The 25,504-nt window shown below is 37.5% G+C and overlaps 2 protein-coding genes across 3 annotated transcripts in view; one reads left to right on the top strand and one right to left on the bottom strand.

Annotated features, from left to right (window-relative positions):
- The window catches only part of gdap1l1 (ganglioside induced differentiation associated protein 1-like 1), a 50,907-nt gene that overhangs the window by 19,107 nt on the left and 6,296 nt on the right, over positions 1 to 25,504 (bottom strand). Inside the window, exon 3 of one of the 2 annotated variants that reach the window (XR_006371285.1) lies at positions 23,899 to 23,987. The exons of the other annotated variant lie outside the window; for it this stretch is intronic. The gene's annotated coding sequence lies outside the window, so the exon portion shown is untranslated. Of the gene's footprint in view, positions 1 to 23,898; positions 23,988 to 25,504 lie in introns of those variants that run through there. 2 annotated transcript variants of the gene reach the window in all.
- Positions 840 to 25,045, top strand: jph2 (junctophilin 2). The gene is made up of 6 exons (XM_044124025.1): positions 840 to 1,550; positions 6,457 to 7,270; positions 18,211 to 18,329; positions 20,521 to 21,527; positions 22,434 to 22,534; positions 23,842 to 25,045. Exons 1-5 carry the CDS (start codon positions 1,172 to 1,174, stop codon positions 22,512 to 22,514), a joined length of 2,400 nt encoding a protein of 799 aa, XP_043979960.1. The 5' UTR covers positions 840 to 1,171; the 3' UTR covers positions 22,515 to 22,534; positions 23,842 to 25,045.

Consider the following 25,504-nt stretch of genomic DNA (forward strand, 5'->3'; position numbering starts at 1 on the left):
ATACACAGCTGTTAATTAATAAGAAATTACTAATAATTAGCTCCCTAAGTGTCTTTGAATATATATTAAAACAAGCCGCTTTTTCAATTTGACTTAGATTATGTTTTAAAATAAATAACACACAATAATGCATTTTTTATGACTGAAAGCAAGAGTTAAATCAATAACTTATTAAATATTCTTAAATAAATAGGCACAAGCACTTCGTTAGATTCAGAAAGTTAAATATCTGCTCTATTTCACTCAGTGGTGATCAACATGGCGCCAAAAAGTTAGACACAACATTCAGATTGAGAGATTTTATCTGTACTTTTACTGTAGTTTCTTAAAGATCCAGCAGGGGGCGAAATTAACTTATAGTAAGGTGGGTTTTTTGTTTTTGTTTTTGTTTTTTTGTTTTTACGAAAATTCAAGAAAACACGGATGGTAAACAATGCTTGTGTAATGTTACATTGATTTTAATGGAACTTAGAGATCAAAAATAGTAATTAATGCATTTTAAAGCGCAAAAATAATTCCGGTACAACAAAATAAACGTGTCTCATTATTAAAATCCCACTTGACTTGATTCAAATAAGTATAGAAGAACGCATGGTTGGATTTATGTGCAGATGTTGAGATCTTTGTGCTCAACTTTTTTTATCTGCAAAATGGTTTTTAAAAAGTGTGGAGTTGGACAGCAGAGACCTGAGAGGCATGCGGCGACTTCAGTCCCGAAGGGGCAAGACTCTGGCTTTGCTCCTTGCAGGCGGCGGAGTTAAGGATTGGGTTGTATTTTTGGAAGGGTGTGTGTGTTTGTGGATTGGTCGCCTTGTTAGGTTTGCTGAAGTGTGTCCAACCGCGGCGGCTGTCAGGAGGTAGCTGGGTGGCAGGGACAGGGGGGGAAATGCCACCTGAGAAAGCCATGTAAGATCTCTGGCTTTTCTACACTCACTTCCACATTTTATTCGCAATTCGCTCTAATAAATCCGCAACACAAAAAAATGAGTTGTTTCAAGAACTATGCTTGATTTAGAATAACAAGAACTCAAATGGAGATCGCAACAGAAGAAACCCAATAAAGTTCATCTCTCAGCTGCATGTCAGGTGAAATCGACGTCAGGAACTTCGGACAGGTAAAAGGAAGGGGAAAACCCAGAACCATCTTTCAGTTTTCGATTTGCGCTTCGGGATGAGTGGAGGTCGCTTCGAGTTTGATGATGGCGGGGCTTACTGCGGAGGCTGGGAAGGGGGCAAAGCCCACGGCCACGGCATCTGCACAGGACCCAAGGGCCAGGGCGAGTACTCGGGCTCCTGGAACTACGGCTTCGAGGTGGTCGGGGTCTACACCTGGCCCAGCGGGAACACCTACGAAGGCTACTGGTCGCAGGGTAAGCGCCACGGACTCGGAGTGGAAACCAAAGGACACTGGATTTACCGAGGGGAATGGACTCACGGCTTCAAAGGGAGGTACGGGGTCCGGGTCAGCGTGGGCAGCGGAGCCAAGTACGAAGGAACCTGGAACAACGGGCTTCAGGATGGATACGGGACGGAAACATACGCGGATGGAGGTGAGAGTCATAAAATAAGACTTTAAAGTTTTCTGAACTTCTTAAATGTACGGAAGCCCTGAAGTGACTTAAATAAATAAGTCCTTAATTAATACTTATTCATAAAATAGTTGGAATAAGAATAACTGATAGATACGGACAGAAAAATACATAGATATAGGTGAAAGTAATGAAATTATCATAAAAGTGTCCATCAGTCCCTAAATGTAAATGTAATGACATAATACAATAAGTAAATAAGCCCTTTATTATAAGAATACTTTGAATAAGAATAACAGGCTTCAGGGTGGATAAGGCACGAAAACATACAGAGATGGAGGTGAGAATCATGAAATATGCCTTAAAAGTTTCCAGAAGTCCCTAAACGTATGGAAGGCCAAACATGACGTAGGTAAATATGTAAGTAACTCCATTATTAATATTTATTAATAGAATACTTTGAACAAGAACAGGTTTCAGGATTGATGCAAATGGAGGTGAAAGTCATGAAATATCCCTTAAAGTGTCTCAGTCCAAATGTATGGAAGGCCTAAAGTGACACAAATCAATAGGTACATAAATCATTAATTAATATTTATTAATATAATAATTTGAATGAAATTGGAAATACATACTCTGAATAGTTATGTTTATTTATAACTATGTAATAATTAATAGAATTCACTAAAAATAGATAAATGTGGTAAAGAACCAGAACCCACAGCAAGAATGACATAGTGTTCTGGCCCAGAAACCGTTTGGTGCCACCTGGAATGAGCTGGAGCGTACCAGGGTTGGAGAGATTGAAGTCTGGGTTTTCCTACTGAACCTGGAACCAAAGTGACAGTTATTTCACATTTTTTTATTTTCCTGTTCTACAGTCGATCATGGTATTGGAATATCACTTATATGTATTTTGTTTTGTGTCTACCATGAGGTCTAATACCAAATTACATAAGACTTTAGGCCTTTACAACCCTATACTGACTCTTTAAAAATGTTTTAAGAAAAAAGTAGGTGTGCAAAAGTAATATTTAATTTAAGATTTTAAAAGTAAGGACAGGCGTGTTTAGTATCAAAGTATACTCCAATTTGAAAACTGTTACAGTTTCAAAACCAAAACCCTTTCTTCATATTGTTTATACAGTTTAACAAGCTGACATTGTACAATCTAGAAGTGCAATGTTAATCTCCCAGGTTTTGCTGCACACTGCCGGTCAGCTGGCTGGACCAAAACTCCTGTACTGTCTTCCTTGTTTACAGAAAAGAAATATGTCTGGTCACAGAAAACACATATAGACCAATAATACCTTAAAGGAAAGTTTATTTGTAGAGAAACTTATGAAGTTATAATTAGATAGCCCAGATAATTAACCAGATTATAGTAAAGGCAAAATGACAATTTATAAAAGTTAAAATTAACTACCAAATTTAGCAGTTCTTTAGTTTTTATTTTTGCACAAGTTTATCAAATAAACAATAAAAGATTATCAATAACATTACTATAGTCACACTAGTCAGTGTTATATCATTTAACAGTAGAAGGACTAACTGTTGCTTTTCTGTAAAAATAAAAGCAATTAAATTAAAAACTTTTGTTTTACATTTTTGTCTAAATAAGATGATGTTGTAAAGGTTTTAGTCACGGTGAATAAAACCATATGTTACAACTTAAAATTACAGAAAGTTCCTCTCTATTGCTGTACTACTCATATGCATCATGTAAGAGATATTTTACATTAATTTGCAATAAATTAATAACAATTTTAACAGATCAATTATTAGGTTCACTTTGTAAGTTATGTTCTGAACAGTTTCTTAAAGCACTTTTAAACCAGAGTCACTCTTACAGATGCACACATTCAAACATATGCAATAGTTGTGAACTTAGGCATTCATTTGTCAGTCGACATGTGACAGTTGGAATCAAGCCCATAACCTTCAGATTATGAGGAAACTACTCTTTCCACTGCCTCATTTCTGCAGAAACAAAATTGTTTACTTTCATTCTATGGTAAAAGTTGATTGGCAGTGTAGGAAAACGTACCACTCTGTTTGTCACTACAGAGGTATCAGGTATCAGGTATCTTCACCAAAGATGAATATCATTCAGATCAGATCAAATCAGCAGCCAAATTCTTTTTATCATTTGATTGCACCAATATTCTTTCTAGAAACATGGAAGGAAGTGAGTGTGTACGAACGAGTTCATCGCCAATGATCTGATGTTTTATGAAGTGAGTGTAACCGGAAGAAAACACCACCCTGCTGCTGTCAGTCAAGCAGGAGTCTGAGCATGTTGGGAGTCGACCTCACAAAATGCTTTCATTCATTACTATAAAGACATCAAAAGCAAGATGAAGTAGATATTCTGTTTTTAAAAAATATAGAAACAAATATAGCTTATTATGGATAAGCAAAATAATGCGGTCCTGCTGCTGTTCAGGTCAACATGGCGTCATATTTTACATCACATTGTTTATTTTGAATTGGTGAAGGTAAATAAATGGAAAATTTGTTATCATTACTAAGTTCACATTTCCCTTCAGAAATCCACATTAACTAATGAATAACGGCATGAAGTTAAATAATGAATACTTTCCCAAAAGTTTATAACACCTTCACAACAATATATTTTTTTCATGAACACAGCTAATAGATATGTGCATGCTTAAAATTAAAAATATTATAGCCAAGTAATAGTTTGATCTTGTTGGATAAAGCTAGATAAAAACATATTGATCCTGCTGGTACAATGAAGGCATTTCCCTGACTCATCAGGTTCCAACCTCGTCCACTGGAAGCTGTGGTGGGGGATGTGACAGCACCAGATCTCAGGATTTATTAATAGCACAGGCGCTCAGTGACCTTTTGGCCTTACCGGCACAGGACTAGCTATCTCTAGGATCCACATTCAACAGTTATAACTTGAGTAAAATCTGGTTGCTTACTTGTCTTTTGGGTAATCAATGATTGAAATGATTATTTCTAGATGTTTTGGCATCAGAAATGTACTTCCTGCTTTAGAAACAGCTAAAGCATTTAAACAATTTAACAATTGTGTCAACCTTGAATAAAGCTTACTTTGGTAATTTAGCTTTGACCAGCTGGACAGAGCTAACATTTTATAACCATTAGAAAATATTAATTGTAATAATTTTGGTGACAAATTGTAATAAAAGTTAACTAAAGTCAATTAAATGTGCTTCTTGTTTTGTTAGAGAAACATTAAGCAAATCTAAGAAAAGCTAGCTTTGCTAATTTAGATTTTACCAGTTTGGCAGAGCTTACTTTTCATAACCATTAATCATACCACTAAGTTAATTAAATGTGCTTCTTGTTTTGGTCTAGAAACATTAACTCCATCGTAAGAAAAGCCAACTATGCTAACTTAGCTGTCACAGAAATTAGCACCTCTGTGCATGTTAATACTACCTGTCAGTAGCTGGCCAAGGTTCCCAGATAGAGCATGCTAACATGCTAACAATACAAATTAATTTGTGGAAAATATCATATTGAACAAATATTTTTCAAATATTCCAGCTTCCTCCTACATGTTAATGAGTCCCTTAGGCAAGTCACTTAACCCCAAGTTTTCTACTGATATGAGTTTTGGAGTATAAATATCTGCACATTTCTACGTTTGATTGGGTGAATGTGGCTCTAGTGTGAAGTACTTTGAGTTGTCAGTCTGACTAGCAAAGTGTTATATATATTCAGTCCATTTATTACACATCTATATAAAACAATCCAAAAATGTTCAACACATGCATAGCATGGTTGGGACTCTATCCGACCTTTCCCCTCCAGTTTGTTTTAAAATAGATCCCTGCCATTCAGTGTTTCAGCTATGACTGTCGAGTGTTGGTCGTTGGTGTATGCAGCATTGTTTGCTGCAAAGATTCACCCTGCAAAGATAATAAAAAAATTCATGACTCTTAAGACTCTGGATCTCTGGTCTTCAAGGATCAGGCCAAATATTCAATTGTTTACAATTGTAAACAATTGTAAACATTGTTTACAGTTAGCAAACATTGTTTGCTGGCAGTTTACAATGCTAGTTGTAATCAATAAATACTTACAATTAAAGCACTTAATGCTTTAATTAAATGCATTAAATCTAACCAAATTTAATGCATCTTACAATGCATTAAGTGCAAGAAGTCCCTGATCATATTTTCTTTTTTTTTAATCAGTTTCAGATTCCAAAAATATTTCTTATCTATCATATTGAAAGCTTCTATTATGCAAAGTTCACATTTTTAAAATCTTTTTGTACTTCCATTTGGGTTTCAAATGCTTCAGAAAACCACCCATCCAGTTTTTGGTAATAAGTTCATGTTTTGTGGTGTCTGGAAAATGACCCGTTTCAAAAACTTTGGAATGTGACGTCACAAATCAGCAGGCACTGCCCGCAGCAAAGTCCAGTCTGTTACCTAGCAACCCAAGTGGCGCTCCAGCATATTTGGTCAGCTGGTTTTACTGCTGTACAATGGCTGTTGGAAAAGACGTGCTTTGTTGTTGACTTACCATTTAGAAACCACATGGTGCAATCTTGTTGGTTGTACAGGAGGTCCCACTTTTGCTTTTCAAAGATATATTGTTGTATAATTCTGTTTCTGTTTTCCGCCATTTTCACGTTCGAGTTTAAACCTTCTATTACAAGATGCCCTAAAACATCTAATTCTGAAAAGAGCTAAAAATAAGCAGAACTGAGCAGAGTAAAATTTCATTATTGTAGAATGATTTTGGCATGAATGTACCTTCCCTAAACATATTCTCTAACCTCTGCACTCTTTTCTCTTACTACTTAAAGCACAGGAAGGGAGACTTTCCTATAAGTACTACCATGTTGTCCTAGACTGAGGAATACTTTTGCTTCATAGAGCAAATTCCAAGTGTCTTACATGCTTTGGTTCATTTTCAGGTACCTACCAGGGTCAGTTCATTGGTGGGATGCGCCATGGCTATGGTGTTCGGCAAAGCGTACCCTATGGCATGGCAGCAGTCGTGCGTTCCCCTCTTCGTACTTCATTAACTTCACTTCGCAGTGAGCATAGCAACGGCACCGTTCTACAGCAGGATGTCCCGGTCATCACCACCACTAATGCTTCGGGAGAAGAGACGCCTGTCGCCACCCCTACCCAGCTGGGACCATCCCGCGGAGGCTTCGCTCTCACCCTCCAGGTGGATCCGGACACTGTGAAGCCCAAGAAGAAGGGCCTGTTCCGAAGAGGCTCCCTGCTGGGTAAGCTGAAGAAATCCGAGTCAAGCACATCGCTGTCCAGCCAGAAGAGCAAGATCAGCTTCCTGAGGACAGAGTCCGCTCTGAGTTCCAACGCCAGCGACACAAACTCCACCATCAGTGGGGACGAGAGCCTGGCCGGAGCGGAGGACTTCCCCCCGGTGGAGGCTGACATTGACGCCACCACCACAGAGGTTTACATGGGCGAGTGGAAGAACGACAAGCGCTCAGGATACGGGATAAGCGAGAGATCCAGCGGCCTGAAGTATGAGGGCGAGTGGCTCAACAACCAGAGACACGGGTATGGCTGCACCACCTTTGCCGAGGGAGGGAAGGAGGAGGGCAAGTACATGAACAACATGCTGGTGAAGGCCATGAAGAAGAGGGTGATCCAGCTCAAGGGAACCAAGATCAAGCAGAAGGTGGAGCGGGCGGTTGAGGGAGCGCAGAGGGCGGCGGCCATTGGCAAACAGAAAGCAGAGATCGCTGCTTCTAGGTAAGACTTGACGCGTTTCTGGTTCACTTTATGTCAATGGACTTTTTTGTCTTGTATTATGAGTCCAAAAAGGGTTGCTATTCATTTATTCAGCTAAACAATTTAAGACTATACATGATTTTGCAGGACAATAAATTGTCCCAAAAAATGGTTGCGATAAGCAATAATATTATTAATAAACCTTAACTTTTGAAGAACCCTTAAAGCAGCAGAAAGTGAGTCGTTTCAAAAACCCACTGAATGTTAAGCAGCCATTGACGTGGGCTGCACCGTTACCTAGCAACTCACTCAAGCAGAGCTCCAGCACGTTTGGTCACCTGGTTTTACCATTGTACAATGGCTGCTGGAAAAGATAAGTGAACAAGTATTCTTGTTGGTTGTGCAGGAGGCTCCACTCCTGCTTTTCAAAGATGTATAGTTGTATAATTGCACATCCGTTTGCAGCCATTTTCATGTGTGAGTGTAAACATTGAGTCGGAGGGCGTGGCCAACAGCAGCTTATTAGGATTTAAAGGGACCAGAGGCCCTAAATTGGCTGAACTGAGAACACTGAAATCTGGTTATTTTATGATTTTGTGTAAAAACAAAAAATGCAAGGAAGATGTTTTGTACAGCCCATAGACCTATCCAACCTGTTAAGGAAAGCATAGTAGGTCACTGGAACTGGAAAACATTGTAATTATCCAAAAATAAATAATAATACGAATAATTAAAAAAACAACCAAAACCAATAAATAAATTGGACAAAAAGCACGCAGAACCAAAACCTAAATAAAACAGATTAGATTAAATAAAATCATCCTTCAAAATGTATTAATTGGTTTCAGACAGTGAACACAGGCAAAACTGCCAGTTGGAGCTTTTGTAATCAAATAAATGAATGTTCCATGAAATAAAAACTAAATAAATATTTTTATTTGGGGAGCTCATTTTTTCAATCAGTTTAACTTGTTTATTTTTTATGTATGTATTTATTTTTATTTCAATATTCATGTACTTATTTCAGGATTGTTTTATGTAGTTTTTTAATTATTTATTTTATAACGATGTTTTATTTGTTAACACTTTTGTTTTGTAAACCTAATTTTCATATTTCCCACTACAGAGAAAACTCCACCCTCTCATTTAAATATAAGATGAAATATTTGCATTTCAATTAGTCACATGATAAATTAAAACAAGCTCAATGTTTCTCTATTTTTCTCTCTTTTTACCAAAAACTGGGTCACAAAAGGCTTCAGTCTGGTGCTTTGGTTCCAACTACCCCGTTTTTTTGAAGGACAGTTTTATTTGCAGAGACTTTAGAATTCATTTTATTTGATGTTGTTTATTGATTTTTGATATTTAAAATGTCTTCCACTTCCACTGCTAAATGTTCATTAGAATTTAAAACTGCATTATTATGCCATTACCAATATATTAATTGAAAAAGGTCTCAAAACAACAACATTATGATTTATTGCAAAAACTTCTGGAACAATTTCTCATCCAGCAAATTGTTTATATCGTAACAGGCCCGTTAATTTCTCCATAAAGAAAATACAAACATAAAAGTACCCAGAAGGCCTGAGGACTGAAGACAGTTTACATGACAGACGGTTTGGATGAAAGAAGCCAGTATCCTCACAGAAACCTCTTTAGACATGCTCACTCTCTGATGTACAAACACCAAGTTTTATGTTCTTCTGTTTTGCAACTGGCAGCATCGCCGCCAAAATGACACTGACCTCGTTTTTTATTACATTAATGAGTCCTAATAGTTGTCAGCTAAAGAAATAAATATCAAGATTCAGAGCAAAGCTGTTGCAATCAGCAATAAATCGCATTATAAATTAAAAATAACTTGATCATTTCCATTTGAATGCTTTGTTTTTCTTTTGTTTCAAATACAGTCTGGATGACAAATGGCTTCACTCTGGTCCGTCGGTCTCCACTGACACAGATAAATTCTTGCATCAGTTACTTACATGGTTTTGAGGCATGAGAGTCCCATTAAGAGCAGCAAGCCAAAAATAATGCTAGTTGAGTTATTTAAATGGAGTGTTTTTGTTCTTAGTTTGCTATCATTATTTGTTTACAAATGATAATATTTGATTGCATATTTATTAAGTATTTATCAATAACCATATTTTAAAAAATTATTTATTTAGATCCATTCCATAAAATTCTGATGAATACAGCGACGTTTCCGTTAATAAATGTGTAGAAAATTCAACAGGTTTGGGTATTTTCCTAAATAATGGTGGGTGATTTTTAGAGGATTAGGGGTTGCCAAGACGCTGCATTTCAAAATATATGGATACTTTAGGTGCATTATGCAACATGTTACTTATTTAATTTAATTAACTGGAGGAAAAATGTTGTGGTGATTTCTCTCTTTTTAAAATAACTCATTGGAGTTGGTTGGTTAAACAACAAACCAAACCCAGATTCAAAATGTACTCTGGCATTTTATGGCGACTTTTTAATGTCTTGTGGTTGAAGAAATGCCAGAGTGTTTTCACTGGATCAGTTTACAGTTCACATAGGTCAGATCTGGGCATGGACTCCTTATCGAGCGGCCATCAGTACTGCTTCTGTAATTAAAAATTGATCCTTACATAAATACATAAGGTAGTAAACTTTTCATTATTTACATCAGTGTGTAGCTTTTGGTTTCATTATTTTATACCTGAAGTTGTTTTGATGGAAAAGAATAAACTTTAAATATCCACTGTAGTGGTTGTTACATTTAATTCCACCTCTTCCCAAAAAAAACCCCCAGGTCAAAAATCAGGGTGATGTTTTGTTCAACATGCAGTTTGTCTGACCGTACAAGGTGCTGGTATTTCTGTCCACGTTCATCTTCAGAACCCAAAGTAAGCTCAGTGTTTACAGCAGGCGGACACTTCGCTGATGCTCTGCAGACTTTCTGCAGACACAAATCTAAATATCGCACTGCACAGATAACCACTAAATATGAGTTATTGTTTATGTCTGTGCATTGGGCGCACCTACAGCATGCACATGAGGACTTATGCAGGCCTGAGTTCGGAATATCTAGGTGGGCTTCGGGAACAACCAGCAATGTTCAAACCGCTGCAAAATTTTGAACAGATTTAATCAAATGCATGCATTAATAATAGATTCACTGATTTGGCTATCTACCTTTGGTCATATCTTAACGTAATTGGATAATCTCCAGATTGCACCAATTAGGAAAAAAAATGGTTTGTCGCTTCTCATTCAATACTAGTAGATATTAACCTCATAACTTAAAATGAAGATTATTTCTTGGTTTTATAAATTCAGATTACACACGTGGAAACACAAAATCTAACCAAGTAATTTTGTGTATAGTTTATTGTGCAAATATCTCAGTACACTTTAATTAAGACAAAACTGACTTACAAGTAACTTTTCAGCAACATATAGAAATTTACTTTAGAAAAATTCTCTTTCTTTAAGTACAAATCATGCTGTAGTATTTTTCATACTTTTAATACAGCTTAAAGTTTGTTTTTCTTTATGTACTTTAAATCTGAAGATGGAAAGCTCAATGGAACATTCACTGTTGCTATAGCAACAGTTGCCAGGGGGATGATGTGTTGTTAGAAAATGACAGTGGAAAACGAATAAACAACACGATAAGATTAAATGGCCTCCAAATCTTCAATGTTTTATGGCATGACAACAACATGATACTTAACAGTGAATAGTTTGAAAATGAAATAAAACCCGATTTTGACTCGACTCTAGAAGTTAATATGGACCAGGCTAACTACTATTAGCAATACAAGCATTACGTTCATTAAAAGACTTTGTGAAAAATTTGAAGAGATAAGAAATAATCACAAAAGAAAAAGCTGCTGTTTTTTATTGTAAGTTTTAGATGTCAGGCAGCCATATTGGATTTTGGTGAGAAAGCTCCCAGTTTCCTATTTCAAATTCCAACTTTGGTGAAACTCTGTTATTGCTTCAATGTGAAACTGAAAAATTTTAACTGATAAGTAAAAATTGAATGCATAATTAAATTGTATCCTTGATAGGATTTTTTTGTTTATTCGAATTTCTTGCATTTACTTTTAGAACAATGCAACAAACTTTAACTTAAATTTCCTCCCGTAGAACTAATTCTTTACTGTGGCGGTGTGAACGTTTGGGAAGCAGCGGTATATCACAGTACTTCTGTTACCACAGTTACTAAGTGGTGAGCAGCACTGAGCATTAAGCTTTATTATATAAGCAGTGGAGAGATGACACATCTGTTCCTGGCAGAGGTTTTCTCTTGCTATGATCCTTTGGCAGAGAAGTGGAGGGTTTAAAAATACAAGCAGTAGGGCGGTTCATGGGATGCCACACCGGACCTCTTCAGATCCAGTTGGTTAAAGTGTTTGCTGGTATTCAGACACTCTTTGGACATTGTTCTCTCTCTCTTTTTTGGTTGCGTGGGGCTGGCAGCTGGGCCTGTGTGGCAGGACGGGCGGTAACTGACGCACATCGAGGCCGTGCGGTCACAGACGGGCCTCTGACTAAATATGGACAGGCACACTCTTGCTGTATCACAATCACAAGGGAATGCAACAGCTGATTACCTCCCTCCCCCCGCTGCTGTCTGACCCCATCTTCCCTGCCTGCACACAGACACACTCGTTTGTTTTTTCTGCGTAGAAGCGCAGTGATTCTTCTTTTTGTTTGCGCGTTTGCTCAGAGTTCCTCTCTCCTGATTGGGACCTGCTGTCGACGGTCTGACCGGTGTGTCCGCCTCTGAGAGCCTCGGCTGCTCTGCTAGGCGGCGACGGTTAAAGACCCGGCTCGCCTTGCGTCAGCAGTGGTGTCAAATGGTTCTGCAGATAAAAATATGACACAGCTCATAAGCAAGTGCTTCGGTATAAAGGGTTGGCGTATACATGTACCGCACCTTGCTTTAGTAGTCGGGCTTGGATTACATGCTGTTCTGCTGATACAAGCTGTTTGCACAGTCGTCATTTGTAAACAATGTTCAACATGGAAATTATAGCTATTGTTGAGGAGGAAAAAGTAACGAGACAGTATTAATTAAAGCTGAAAGCTCATTTTAACAAATGGATTTAACTTTACTTCACACACACTTCAAATACACCAAATATTACCAAGTATTTTGATCTAGTTTCAATTGCAAATATCTTGAAATAAGATCAAAGTTACTTACAAGTAACTTTTTCATCAATATTAGGGATTATTGACTTAAAGCTTATGTATCTTGCTGAAAAGTTACTTGTCAGTTAGTTTTGTCTCATTTCAAGTGCACTAAGATTGAAACTTGGTCAGACTGTGTTTTTGCAGTGCAGCTGAACGGTAGCATCCAGAAAGCTCTTGTGGCACATGCCAGAGATTGAGAAAATATCTGTCGCCACCAGCTGGTTTTAGGACAGAATAACTGCTGCGGAAAGTAAAAACAGCAAAAAAAGACTTTTGTTGTTTCCTGACCGAAAACCTTAGTTATTTTCACTAATGTTTGGTGCAAAAATACCAAACATTACCAAATATTTTTGGTCTAATTTGTACTGAAAAAATGTTAGTACACTTTAAATAAAACTAAACTAACTTATAAGTAAATTTTCAGCAAGATACAGGAGCTTGTTTTAAATAAATAATTCCTTAATACAGATTTACAGATTATTTTTACAAGGCATTTTTTGAGAAAAGTGAAAAAACCTTGCATAGGAACTAATATTTTTGATCAATATTCAAGAATTGTTGACCCTAAATAAGGTACAAAGTTACTCACATGTTTGGGCTTTTGCAATGAGACAAAACTAAAACATTAGAGCTTGAAATGAGACAAAAATACTTGCTAAGATTCTGTTTTTCTGCCGTGTGCATTAAGCGTCTGAGATCTCTTACCATCTCAGCATCAAAGAGCATGATACCTGCTAGATCACATCGTCATATGTTGAAAAGAAAGCCTTCAAAGAGTCAGTGTGCCTTCGGGCAAGTCACTTCAAATATTAAGTACTTAATGATTACTGTAAATAAGATCCACAGGGGCGAATTCACAAAACTATTTGTGCACGCTAAATGTGTGTGAACCAGTGTTTGTACGTCTGTCAAACACTTTTAAATCTCAGACTGGAGATTTAAAATAGTTCAGCTGATCAAGTAACTCCCTTCTGTGCCAACTCTGTTTGCTCATATTTAAATAAGACTTTATGGAGCGTTTTAATGGTGAATGGATTGAATTTATCTCCTGCTTTTCTACCTCTAAAATTCAGACAGCTGCTCTCACAAACATGCTCACATTTTTGGAAACTTGGAGCTAAAGTTCCCATCAGGAACATTGATGAGTGTTCATGTACTTTTGCATGCGTAAAAGAAGCACATGTGCATTCAAAGAACTTACTAACATGCAGTAGACTGCATTACTCCATAAATGCCTCTTTACTTTATAAAGAATTTCCATAAAATGTCATGATTTGATTTTATAGCCTGTAATTTAAATGTCAGCCATTTACTATCATCAGGAAACCCAAATACAGGATTGTTGCTTTGTGATCACAAAGAATCAAACTAACAGGTGGATGTTGAGTTGAGAACTTTTTATTAATCAGCTGCTAGAAACTTATTCAGTCAGATTTAATCCACTGCATTTTTATTCATAATTTAAATGTATGAGTCTATTTTAATTACTTTAATAAAACTGTCAGCACGCTGAATTAAGAGTCACATTAACGTTGATCCTGTTGATCTATAATTCCAGTTGGCATTCTTCACAGACACTTCAATATATTCATATTAAAGTGTTTGCATAAATGGTTCATGAAAGCAATAATTGTGAGTATATTTGGCAGAGCAGCCGCACAATCTGGAAAATAAATTTTCAAAACTATTCGGCCATGAAATTAACCGATATTGAAGCAAGTTTATATAAACTCTAAGCAGGGAACAGTTCACAGCGTTGGTTTTTGTGCTGGTGGAACCGATTCAATTTACAGTTTAAACAAAATATTGTCTGTTGTAGTTCAATGGACTCAGATAATCCTCAATCCAATCATTGTGACTCTGCTAGCACCAACTGGTTGGACCTCTGTTGAATTAGGTCAGTCAATTTAAAGGGATAGAATAGTTATGCAATATTGTATTTATCATTATTTTGTTTTACTGTTTTTATGTAATTATTTTTGTCAAAAAGCCCTTTTTGTAGATCACAATTTATTTGTAAAAGCAATAGAAAGTGTGAAACATTCAGTTTTATAGGCAGTAGACAACCAGCCTCAGCTGTAAAGCACCAGTATTGGACCAGTATCTTTTTGTTGACACCATGTTAAATATTTTTATTTGTCATTATTTTTGGAGAAATCAGTTTTCACTTTGATATTAAAGTTTTTTTTGTTTTTTTTAAACAATTATTTTGTCAAAATACAAACAAAAAATGATTCTTTAAACATGATTGATTTATAAAATCAATAAAAATAGTAAAACTCAAGGTGATGAATATGTTTTATAGGCACTGAACAACCAACCTAACTGCATATGAAAGGTATCTGCAATTTTTGGTAACTAAAGTGTTTTTGTTGCCATCAGCAGCGATCTGCTGTAATTCAAGCCCTTTATTTGATCACTGATTTTGACAGAAAATGTAGCGTTCATTTACTTGGGTTGGTTTCCTGGAAATATTGTCGCCTTCCAGCAAGACAGTCCTGAGTTTGAATCCCAGCCTGGAGTCTTTCTGTATGGAGTTTGTATGTTCCGGTTCTCTCTGGTTAGTTTGTCTCTCTAAATCGTGAGTGTGTGTGTTCACTTGGTTGCTTCTCCTGTGTGTCTGGTTACTGGTCCAGAATGTATCCTGCCTCTGACCCAATGACTGCTCGATACAGAAGTAGGTTTAGTTGACCTGGTGGTTTCCTGGTTCTGTTCCAGTTTTTAAGCAGAGTGCAGTGACCTTAAACAAGGTTGTGGTTACTGTGAAAGATTAATGTTAGTCTGCTTTATTAATTTCAAAGCTATTTAGCTGAAAAAAAAAAAAATGTTTGGAGGAGTGAAGGTGAGGATTTATGTACACTGTCCCGCCTGTAAATAATGAGGGTGTTAGCATTATGTTGGACTGTTCAGCTTTCAGATAGAAAATCCTCAAATTCTTCAACTTCACCTCAAATAAGCATCCAGATGGTTGAAACTTGAACCCAGTTGAGTTTTCTGACTGCATCAAAATTGGTTTCTAAATGATTAAAGCAGGTTAGAAAACTTATGGAATAAAACAACCTCAACTCTGCTGAAAATTACTGGACCATATTCAAAACAAGGAAACAAACTCTACCAATTCTCCAGAGAAATTTTTTTAATTATGCTCGAATCCTGAATTCGCAACCTAAAAGTAAGCTGTTGATTAAGATGTAATCAGGCAAAAATAGGTAATTTATGGCCATTTATAGCATTTGCTTTAACTAAAATCAAAATATGTGATTTTACAATTGTGAGAAATCCTTGTTAAGAACAGCAGGAAGAGCTGCTGGCATCTAAAGTGACTGACAATCAACACAACCTAAAACATTTTTAGATTTAATTTGCACTTGCCGGTGTAAATGTGTTTAAACAATGGTTTTTCAGACAGGTGGGGATCACCTACGTCAATCAGGGGACTTTCTAATTATTCCACCGGGAAGCACCTTCTCCACTGGGTCTAAAACTGGACCGGGGAGCTAAATTCAGATCGGTATTAAGTTACAGTACGCCAAGTGTCTTCAGACTAATCACATTCAGTTATTCTCCCAGTTACTATGAGACAAACAGCAGCAGCAGCTGCATTGATGATCAGAGAAGTCTGTCAGTTGGTAAAGACAGAAATATCTCTCCAGATTGTTGATGGAAAACTTTGAACCTTTACACACAAACTGCAGCTGCATGAAAGTTTTCCTCATTATTTCCAAGACATTTAGAAATTTCGGGCCATTCAGAAATTTTACTTCAAGATCTAGTATCCTGAGTTGTTGTTTGTTTTTGGATGATTCAGTTTAACACAATGTGCAGTTGAAATCAAATTTGTTAGGCCTCCACCCCTTTGAAATTTACGCCAAGTGCTGTTAAACAAATCAATGATTTTTTAAAATACATTTTTCCAACCATCCTAGGTATATTTTATTTCGCACATAGAAACCAAACTATTTCACAAAAAACCAAAACTACCAGGGTCAAAATTGGCTGGATACCAGCATGCATCATTAACTGAAATGCCAGCACCTTGTCAGTTTCTGACGGTCTGACTCTGAGGATTTGAGTTTCAGTGCATCTTCAGTCTTTGCCTTAAAGATCATTGATAGTCCTGATGATGAGCCAGAGCTTCCCACCAATGATGCTCTCTTTAAGGGTTCCAACCCCAACTCCTCATCTGTCTCCACGGTTCTGTGAAACAATGCATCATGAATCTTGCAGTGTCTAAATTATGACTCCAATGGCCTAAGTGCCAATACCTCATCACTTGCCAAGTATCCAAGCAACAATAATCAATGACTCTGAGTGTCCAAGCAAGGATGCATCAATACTAAGCATCCAAATGTCCCTTCCTCATCTGTCTGTGGGCATCGACACCTCATCCGTCTCTGTGGGTCAGAACAATGAGCGTCTGAACAGTGGTAACTTACTTATTTCCAAAGGTCCAAACGATCATGCCTCACATCAATTTTTGAATTTTACAATAAGGACTCACTAAGTCTAAGGCATGAGTGTCAATTCCAACATGCAACTTTTGAATGTGTCCGAATTACAATACATCTAAATCATATTACAGAATTACTTTCTCGTGCATTTAGGTTCTACAGAGTCTTGCTAACAATCTTAGTGTGTAATTCAGGTGGTTTAGACGAATGCCAGTTCAACCTCTGCTGAGCCTTGCTTTATGTTTCAGATCTTTCTGGTTTTCTAACTTGTAACCAGACACTGATTAAAGGTGTTTCAAGATCTGGAGTTTCAGCTTCTCAAGCAAATTGAATGCAGCATATTTAGTTTTAACTAAACACAACATAGTTCCCTGTATTTTCTACATTCATCTTTACAAAATATTCCCTAACAGAAGTTGTGCTGTGCTTTTTGTGTGACTGATTATCTGAGACGCTCACCATCAAAAGTGAATAAACAGTTTATTTTTGTAACTTTCATTAAGCTCTTTATAAGCAGTGAGCATGTCAGATTTTGATGTCAGATTTTGATGTCAGATTGGAAAGCCCCCACGTTTACAGGGTGTTTAGTGAAAGTAAAACAGGGGCCCACAGGGGGCTTTCCAATTGATTTTGAATTCATAACACATATCCAGTTTGGTTTTATGAACAATTTGCTGTCTTGCACAAACTCAAGGGTTTTGATGACCTTCAATAACCAGTGGTCTTTCTGAGCCTAAAACCAATAACAAGACATTATTGTTTTTTAATGCATTAGTTGTTACATTTTTAGTGATTTTCATTTATTTAAAACATCATATTGACGTTACTTAAAGTTTGTAAAGACATAAAGTTATGGAGTTCTCATTTAATCCCAGAACTATGACAATGATAATGTCTCTTTTGAAGCAGACTGTCATTGTACGTTTTAAACATAGTTTTACATTTTCGTCATTGCTTCATAACTTGAATGTCTGTATTTGGGTGTAGTTAATCAAAATTGCTTTTTTGCTTTATTTTTGAGAGTTAATTAAACATTTTCTACAATAATCTGGACTTTATTTGTTACACACCGCTGCCTTTTCTCTGGGGGTAAACTGATCTAGGTCCATTGGCTGTAACCATACAGATTTATGTATATAGATATTATTAACTTCTTGGTTCATGACCTCAGACGATGCCGTGCATTGATGATGTTCATTATAACAAATAGTACTGTTACATGTGACAATTTGCCAACATTGCATTCTGTTGACGCAGTCTAAAAAAGGGAAGTGTGATGGACTGTTCTTGTCAGTGATTCACGACTTGTGTTGCATCTCTTGACTGCAGGACATCCCATGCAAAGGGCAAGTCAGACGGCGCTGAACAGGCCGCCCAGGCCTCCAACAGCGAGTCCAGCATTGCCAGAATGGTTGCCAAAGAGCTGTCGCCTTCTTTCTATCAGCCAGGTCAGTGGACCGCAACTCCTCAGTAACGGGATAATATGATTTTTATGTTTTGTCTTAATATAAGCCTCATACTGTGGTTTGCAAAAAGGCATCTTGTCATGTAACAACTAAAGAATTCAATGTAATTTTATTCGGTAGAAGCATGAACGGTGTGCTGAGCATTAATTTTGTCCAGCCCCCTTTACTCTGATATCCCTAAATAAAGTCTTGTGTAACTTATTTGTAATCAGAATCAACTGTAATGGTGATTTTTTTCTAACCTCAAATGTGTCCATTTGAACCATTTCTTGCGGTAGATACAGCTGGAAGTGTTTTGGGTTTCTACTAATATTGCAGACACACACGCTGATTAGTTGTTTGGCTTCATAATTAAGTGATTTCTGAATGCAGTGGGTTGCACTTTACTTTATTAGATTTATCAGAGTAAAGTAAAATATCGCAGTAAATACTTACTCCATTCATGTCTAAAGAAAATGCTAATTAATAGATGAATACTAAGCTGTTTAACTTTTTAATTAAATTTTTAACAGTAGAGCAACAATTCAATATATTGTTCTGGGATAATATTTTGCAGCTCTGATTATGCCAATGGTACAACATTAGAACTGCACAATGTATTGAACTCTAAAATCAGTGAGCAATACTGCAAACACTAAACATTGCAGGTGTTGAATATTTGACAAGATATTATGTTGCTGATGTCAGACACATAAACTGCATCTCACTATTATTTATGGATTGACTCTAATTGTCCTTTTTGCTCATAACTGATGCATATATCTGGTGCTTGAGATCGTAAGGCTAACTGACGGTGGTGAAGACATTTTGTTATATTAAATGAAGAACATCTTCTGGAAAAATTGGTGCAAATGTAAATTTTACCAATAATATGCTTATTAAATACTTTCTTAGGGGACTCTCCGTCTATGATATGCAAAGTTTGCTTCATACTTTGCCCTCTGATCTCAGAGCGCATGCTGTTGAATCTCTCTGCTGAGGTTCACCACAAGGCGAGCAGAACTGAATGTCTAAAAAAAGGATCGTCTTATTCAGTCCTGGGGATTGTATCAGTTTCAGCACAGGCTTTTCGACACACACATGGACACAAAAGTTAAGAGCCACTTCGGAGGCCCCTGCTTTTTTCTTTCAGCAGTAAGCTTAGTAAGACACAAATAGACAAAGACAGAAAAAGGTATCCAGTCTTTTGATGTTACTTACAAATTCTGAAAATAGAAGGATGCATATTTTAATACAAACGAACAACTACAAAGGTCAGAGGAAACCTTTTTGGCTTTAAGACTTGTTCTTTTCAGTAATTTTCAACTCAAATGAATAAATAAAGAGAGTTAATGTCAGTAAAGTATGCAACATTGCTTTAATAACTTTTTTTAACAGTCTAAATTACTTTCAGGTACTTACATTGTTGCCCATAAAGTTTAAATAATTTTGTTTCTATATCATTTTTACTGATTTGTTTGGAGAAGATTTAGGGCTACACTTTTTACAACATAACAGGACAAGTTGGTAGTATATTAAGAAAGCAATGTCCTTAAGTAAACTAACAGTTGTTAGGTTTGATTAGTTGTCAGTAGTGTCACAATGCCTGGCTGTTTGGCCCATATATAACCAAAAGACAAACATCAGAGGTGGCTACTGAACAGACAAGTCACAAGGGAAAGCTCAGAGGAGAATGTGTTTTAGAGTTTAGGATTGTCACATCAATTAATGCCTAAATTAACACCTGCAATACTTTAAAATGATAGTATACACAGTCAGTTTTACACATTATCATACTCAAACCTAGATACCCTCAACAAACCCTCCAGCCCTAACCTGCCGAGCTCCTGGATTCAAATCCCGGACGAGCCCCCAATTATGACATGGTTCAAGGGTCACAAAGAAAGGGAGAAACACCCTATATTGGAGTTCTAAAATATAAATTTATTCAACAAAACCAAAAATTTATATTCATATTTATATGAAGTGTGAAAGTTAATAAAATTAGGGGTGTATGATGTGCATAAGGATAGGATGGATGGGAAAGTGTTGTAATGTGCAAAAAAGAAATTTGCAATGCAAAAGGTGGTCACACACTTGTAATAGATAATTTCTGGAGTTGCCCTTCTTTTTAAGATCTAATTTTATTTGTAGATAAATTGAACTGAAACATTTGACTGTTTTTAATTTTTAGGCCCTGAGTATATAAAGAAGAGGGTTTTGCTGGAGGCTGTGGAAGACCAGGAGAACCCTGACACTGAAATACATGAGCCTCTGCTGGCTGATGAAGAGCCCCTGCCCACACCACCAGAGAGCCCGATTCTGAATGAACTGGCCAGCCTCATGCCTGGCTCGTCCCCGGCCCGAACTCCCTCCCCGAGTCCGGCCATAATCAACAAGGAGGATCCCAAACTGCTTGGTCCAAGAGGCTGGAATGAAGACAAATCCATGAAAGGAAGTTCCACTAAGGGTGGCCTTAAACCCAGCAGTGCACCAGGTAGTCGTGCCACCACTCCTTCAGCGTCAGCTGCTGCACCTGCCTCAGCTGCACCTGAGGAGGGAGCGGCTTCCAGCAGTCATCAACCATCACGCTCCCCGAGTCGTCTGAGTAACAAGATCGAGCAGGGCTCCGACTTGGAAATTAAACCACTTCAGAAATTTGACTCCGAGGTAAAACCTGCAGATGTCCCTCCAGCCACTGATGCTCCAGAAATGAATAGCCTCATCTCTCCAGATGAAGAAGAAGAAGCTCCTCTTCCAGCTGCCAGCGTGGCTCCCAAAGCTGTGACCCCTGAACCCAAAGCCCCAGAGGTAAAAACTGAAAGAGCTCCATCTGTCCAGGAGCGACCGCCGTCCACCTCTGAGAAGAAAAGGCCATCCAGGGAGGGAAGCAGACCGGGCAGCAGAGCAGAGACAAGACCATTACCAAAACGGCAACAGAGTCCAGCTCCACCTCCAAAACGACAACCAAGTCCTGTTCCATCTCCAGAACGACAACTGAGTCCGTCTCCATCTCCAAAACGACAACCGAGTCCGTCTCCGTCTCCAAAACGAGAACCGAGTCCTGCTCCACCTCCAAAAGCTGCTGCTAATCATGAACCTAAAACAGTTTCAAAGCCGGTGGAACCCAAAGCCATAATTGCCAAGCCACCCGTAAAGAGCCTGGTGTCGAGAAAAACGGCAGAGTCTTCAGATCTGGAGGTGAGATGGTGAAGATACCAACATATAAGGGGCCTGTGATGCAGTTTTCACTTGTTGCCTGTTTTGTACTTCCATTTGGGTCTCTACTGCTTCTATAAACAGCTCAACCGATTTAAAAAACACCCAGCTGTTTTTTGTGAGTAAGTTTTTAGATGTCCGAAAAATGATCAGTTTCAAAAACTTTCTGAATGTAATGTCACAAATCAGCTGGCATTGCACCGTTACCTAGCAACCCCAACAAAGCCCAGGCCGTTATCTAGCAGCCCAAACTGAGTTCCAGCACATTTGGTCAGCTGGTTTTACCTCTGTATGCACTGTACAATGGCTGCTGGAGAAGAAAAGTGTTTTGTTGAAACCACTTACTGCATGCTTGTTGGTTGTGCAGGTAGCTCCACTTTTGCTTTTCAAAGATCTACAATTCTATAATTGCACATCTGTTTGCAGCCATTTTCCCAAGCGAGTGTAAATACTTTATTTCTTAACTTAATATGCAAAATAAGTTGATGAGCAAAGTGCCCAGCTAGACCTGATGATGCAGCCATTTTCATAAGGATTAGGAATCAAATCAGCAAATGTATTTTTTCTGCAATCTGTAAGCACTTAGAAACTGCCTCCTATTCAATATCAGATTAATTGTAGGGATTCTTTATTTTAGCATAACTCTGAGTCATTTGACTCTGTTCAAAGCTTTATAAGATCTCCAAAAACCAAACCAGCAAGTATACATGTAGCATTTAATGGATAACTCTTGACGTTAATTATTAAGGGATTTGTTTACCAACTGTGTCTACCATACTCTGGCCAACTAATCAGCCAGTCAGTAATTAGACATGACGTGAAAACTGGGGGGGAAATATGGAGTTCAGTGAATACACTGGGATCATTGCTCTTCTCCTTCCTTTCCAGGGCCCAAACACCATCATGGTGTGTATGGTGATCCTGCTAAACATCGGCCTGGCCATTCTCTTCGTTCACATTTTGTCATGAGACGTTTTCCACCACATCAGGTAATAAATATAACCTGGTTTCCATGGAGACATTTGGGTAAAAAATAGGATTTTGGTAATGACTGAATATATATAATGAATGTCAGATTAAACTGTGAATCTTAAAGGGAGAGGTTGTGTTTTTATTGACAAACACTCCATGATTATGCTGAAAAAATTGAGTTTGGAACACATTTAATAACATTTAATATTTACAATTTCTACTCTGTTTTATTGTAATTTCCTAACATTACTGTCTACTATTTTCAGAGTTATAATTTTCAGCGATTGTTTACATTCAGACTGACCACATCTCGCTTTTCTGGCGCAGAATTACGACGCATGTTTCTCGTTAATATCGTAAAAGTTGGATAATACATGACCCTTCCGACTGCAGACACTTTGAAAACTATTGGATAATTATCCGATTTAGTTCCAAATATGGAAGTGGATGAGATCAAAGGTTTGGAAACCCCTGCTTTATGGGGTCTGAACAACTCAATCCATCTTGCACCATAATATATGGAGGAACTCCTGATGGACAATTACAAAATATAACCCGGTGGTTTGCATTAGTCCATAAAAAACAATTCTTGACAAGCATCTCCAAGTCAATTAAATGCTAAAAACATCTGCAGGACCTTAGGGCACTATACTTGTCCTAGCATATTTTATATACCAATTTCTGGCTATGTTTCCATTAACCATCTAATTAAGCAAATTGTTTTTCTATAAAAAGTTTTTTGCACTAGGATGATGTAGTTTTTCAACAGAAATAGATGTATTTCCCAAAACTACTATGTAAACACTTTTATCACATCATGAGTCATGTGACTACTGGCGAAAATGATGAAGAAGACGACAGGAAGTAGTAGGAGGAAGATGGTTTGGTTTAATTTTTTTCAGACAATGTGAAGCTGTTTCCACCGGAGCTCTCACATTATTGCACAGTTCATAAAATGTTGTGCATCTTTCGATTGTGTTGAATGCAAAGCTCTTCAGTAAATTCGCTGAGTACAGTTTTCCCAAAATGTTGCATACGTAGCCGCTCCCAAATATGGGAAGCTTGTCACCTGAGTAAGATGCAGACGTCTCCTCTGATTGCTGATAGATGATGAGATGATGGCTGAGTTATGAATGTAATCACATGTAACTGTTTATATCTGTCACTTCCACGATATTTATTGATTTATCACGTAAACAAGCATTGAATAAATTTCTAATTTAATGGAAAGATTTGCACCATTTGTATTGGAAACAGCTTCTGATCTGCTTAGTAACCAACAAACAATTCCTTCTTTGAGTTTAACTGCGTTCTTCTGCTGCAGGTTGCAGGTGGTGTTGGACTGTGATGGCGTTGCTCCTCCATCTCATGGACCAGAGATCAGAGACACCACTGACGGCTGGCGGGAGCCTCCTGGAGTCTTCTTCGTCGGTTCTGTGAAGCTCTTCTTCTGCAGTGCTTTGGGGAAAACTGAAGGACAATGAAGAGCGGAAACGTCTGAATATGACTGTTCTGTTAAAGTTGGTGGTTAGATGGTAGAGCAAGTCTTGGAGCTGGGTGGGCCTCCAGAATTCAACTTTGTCACAGAGTGTCACAAGGTTTGCTGTCATTTTGCAATATGGGTTGTCCTACTGCTAATCAGCCTTACACCGAGTGGTCCTCACAACACTGAATCAGTAGATCACACGCTGCCTCGACATGTGTTTGTGTTTTGTAACTGCAGATGAAGTAATGTTGAAAACTCATCCAGACTGAACTTTCACTCCAGTTTGCCTTGAATTTGCTCGGACACAGCAGCGTCCTTGTGCGCTGTGTGTTTGTGTCGGTCATCTAACACATATGTTCTCTTTTTACAGGGATTTACTGTATGTGTGAGTTTTTATTCTGCTGCTTTTTTGTGTAAGAAGAAGATAAAAAGAGATTAAGAAAGGAAAAAATGGAAGAAATAAGGATATTTGAGAGTCCCTGCTGACGTTTTTGTCCCATTTGTTCCTGTGGAGCCATGCACTGCTAATTAGCTAAGGGGAATAAAGTCTTCATTCAGATTTATCCAAAGCAATCACTGTATATTTTAAGAAGGGTGCTGAATCTGTGGATTGTTATTCCTGCAGCAGGAGGAGTTTTAAAGTGATCAATATGTCTCTTGACATCCTGCCTCTGTGTTGCATTCAGATTTAGAGCCAAATGTTTGTATGCAGGAGGTGATTTTCTGTACTTTTGTACATTTTGTGGGAGTGCGCCTCTTCATCTTACACAGAAGTCTGCTGTTACCTTTTATTTATAGCTAAAATAATTAAGCCACCCCAAATCCTAAATTAATTTACCTCACTGTAGTTAGATTAAAAAACCAGAATGATTCTTAACTCCATGTCTTATGATGAAAAGACTTATTTTCTTTCTTTGTGTGGGGGGTCGGGGCCTTTCAGAGAAGAAGTATCTAAAGCTGATCTGCCTTTAAGTTTGATGGTGTTGCTGATGAAGGAAAAAGCCTAAAAGTATTTGCATTAAAATAAAGAAAAAAAATCTCCCATGATTCTTCTGGTGGTTTTTGTAAGTGAGTCTGCAGGAAAATGTAATGCTTTTTGAAGAACTGAGTTAAGTGTGTCACCAGAACCCATTTTTTTCCAGGACAATGTTGAGCTTTGTTTTTGCTTTAGTGAAGCAGGAAGGTCTGTTTTTACCATGTTACTCAGACATGATGAATCCAGTCTGGTAAAAACAGTTTGAAGTATTTTTAAACAGCAACTGGCTGCCAGCATGCGACACCCTCTGTTCATCCCTGGGCCCACTTTGAATATCACCTTATTTTAGGCTGCAGGTCTTCTATGGAAGACCATTCCTGACACAAAAACTTATTTTTTAATTTGTCCCCTTTTAATTGCATTATAATAACTTTAAAAGCTATTACTTATAAACTGAAAATCCATAATTACAACTACCATTTAATCGCAACAACTTAAAACTTGTAATTTTAATCTCATAGTTAT

Source organism: Gambusia affinis, linkage group LG01 (genome assembly GCF_019740435.1).
Source record: "Gambusia affinis linkage group LG01, SWU_Gaff_1.0, whole genome shotgun sequence".
NCBI classification, from domain to species: domain Eukaryota; kingdom Metazoa; phylum Chordata; class Actinopteri; order Cyprinodontiformes; family Poeciliidae; genus Gambusia; species Gambusia affinis.

Bases quoted from the DNA above. Each gene is read 5' to 3' on its own strand.
- jph2 (XM_044124025.1), top strand. From the start codon at position 1,172: ATGAGTGGAGGTCGCTTCGAGTTTGATGATGGCGGGGCTTACTGCGGA. The intron at 1,551-6,456 runs GTGAGAGTCATA...GTTCATTTTCAG, and splicing joins GGAAACATACGCGGATGGAG to GTACCTACCAGGGTCAGTTC. The intron at 18,330-20,520 runs GTCAGTGGACCG...TTTAATTTTTAG, and splicing joins GCCTTCTTTCTATCAGCCAG to GCCCTGAGTATATAAAGAAG.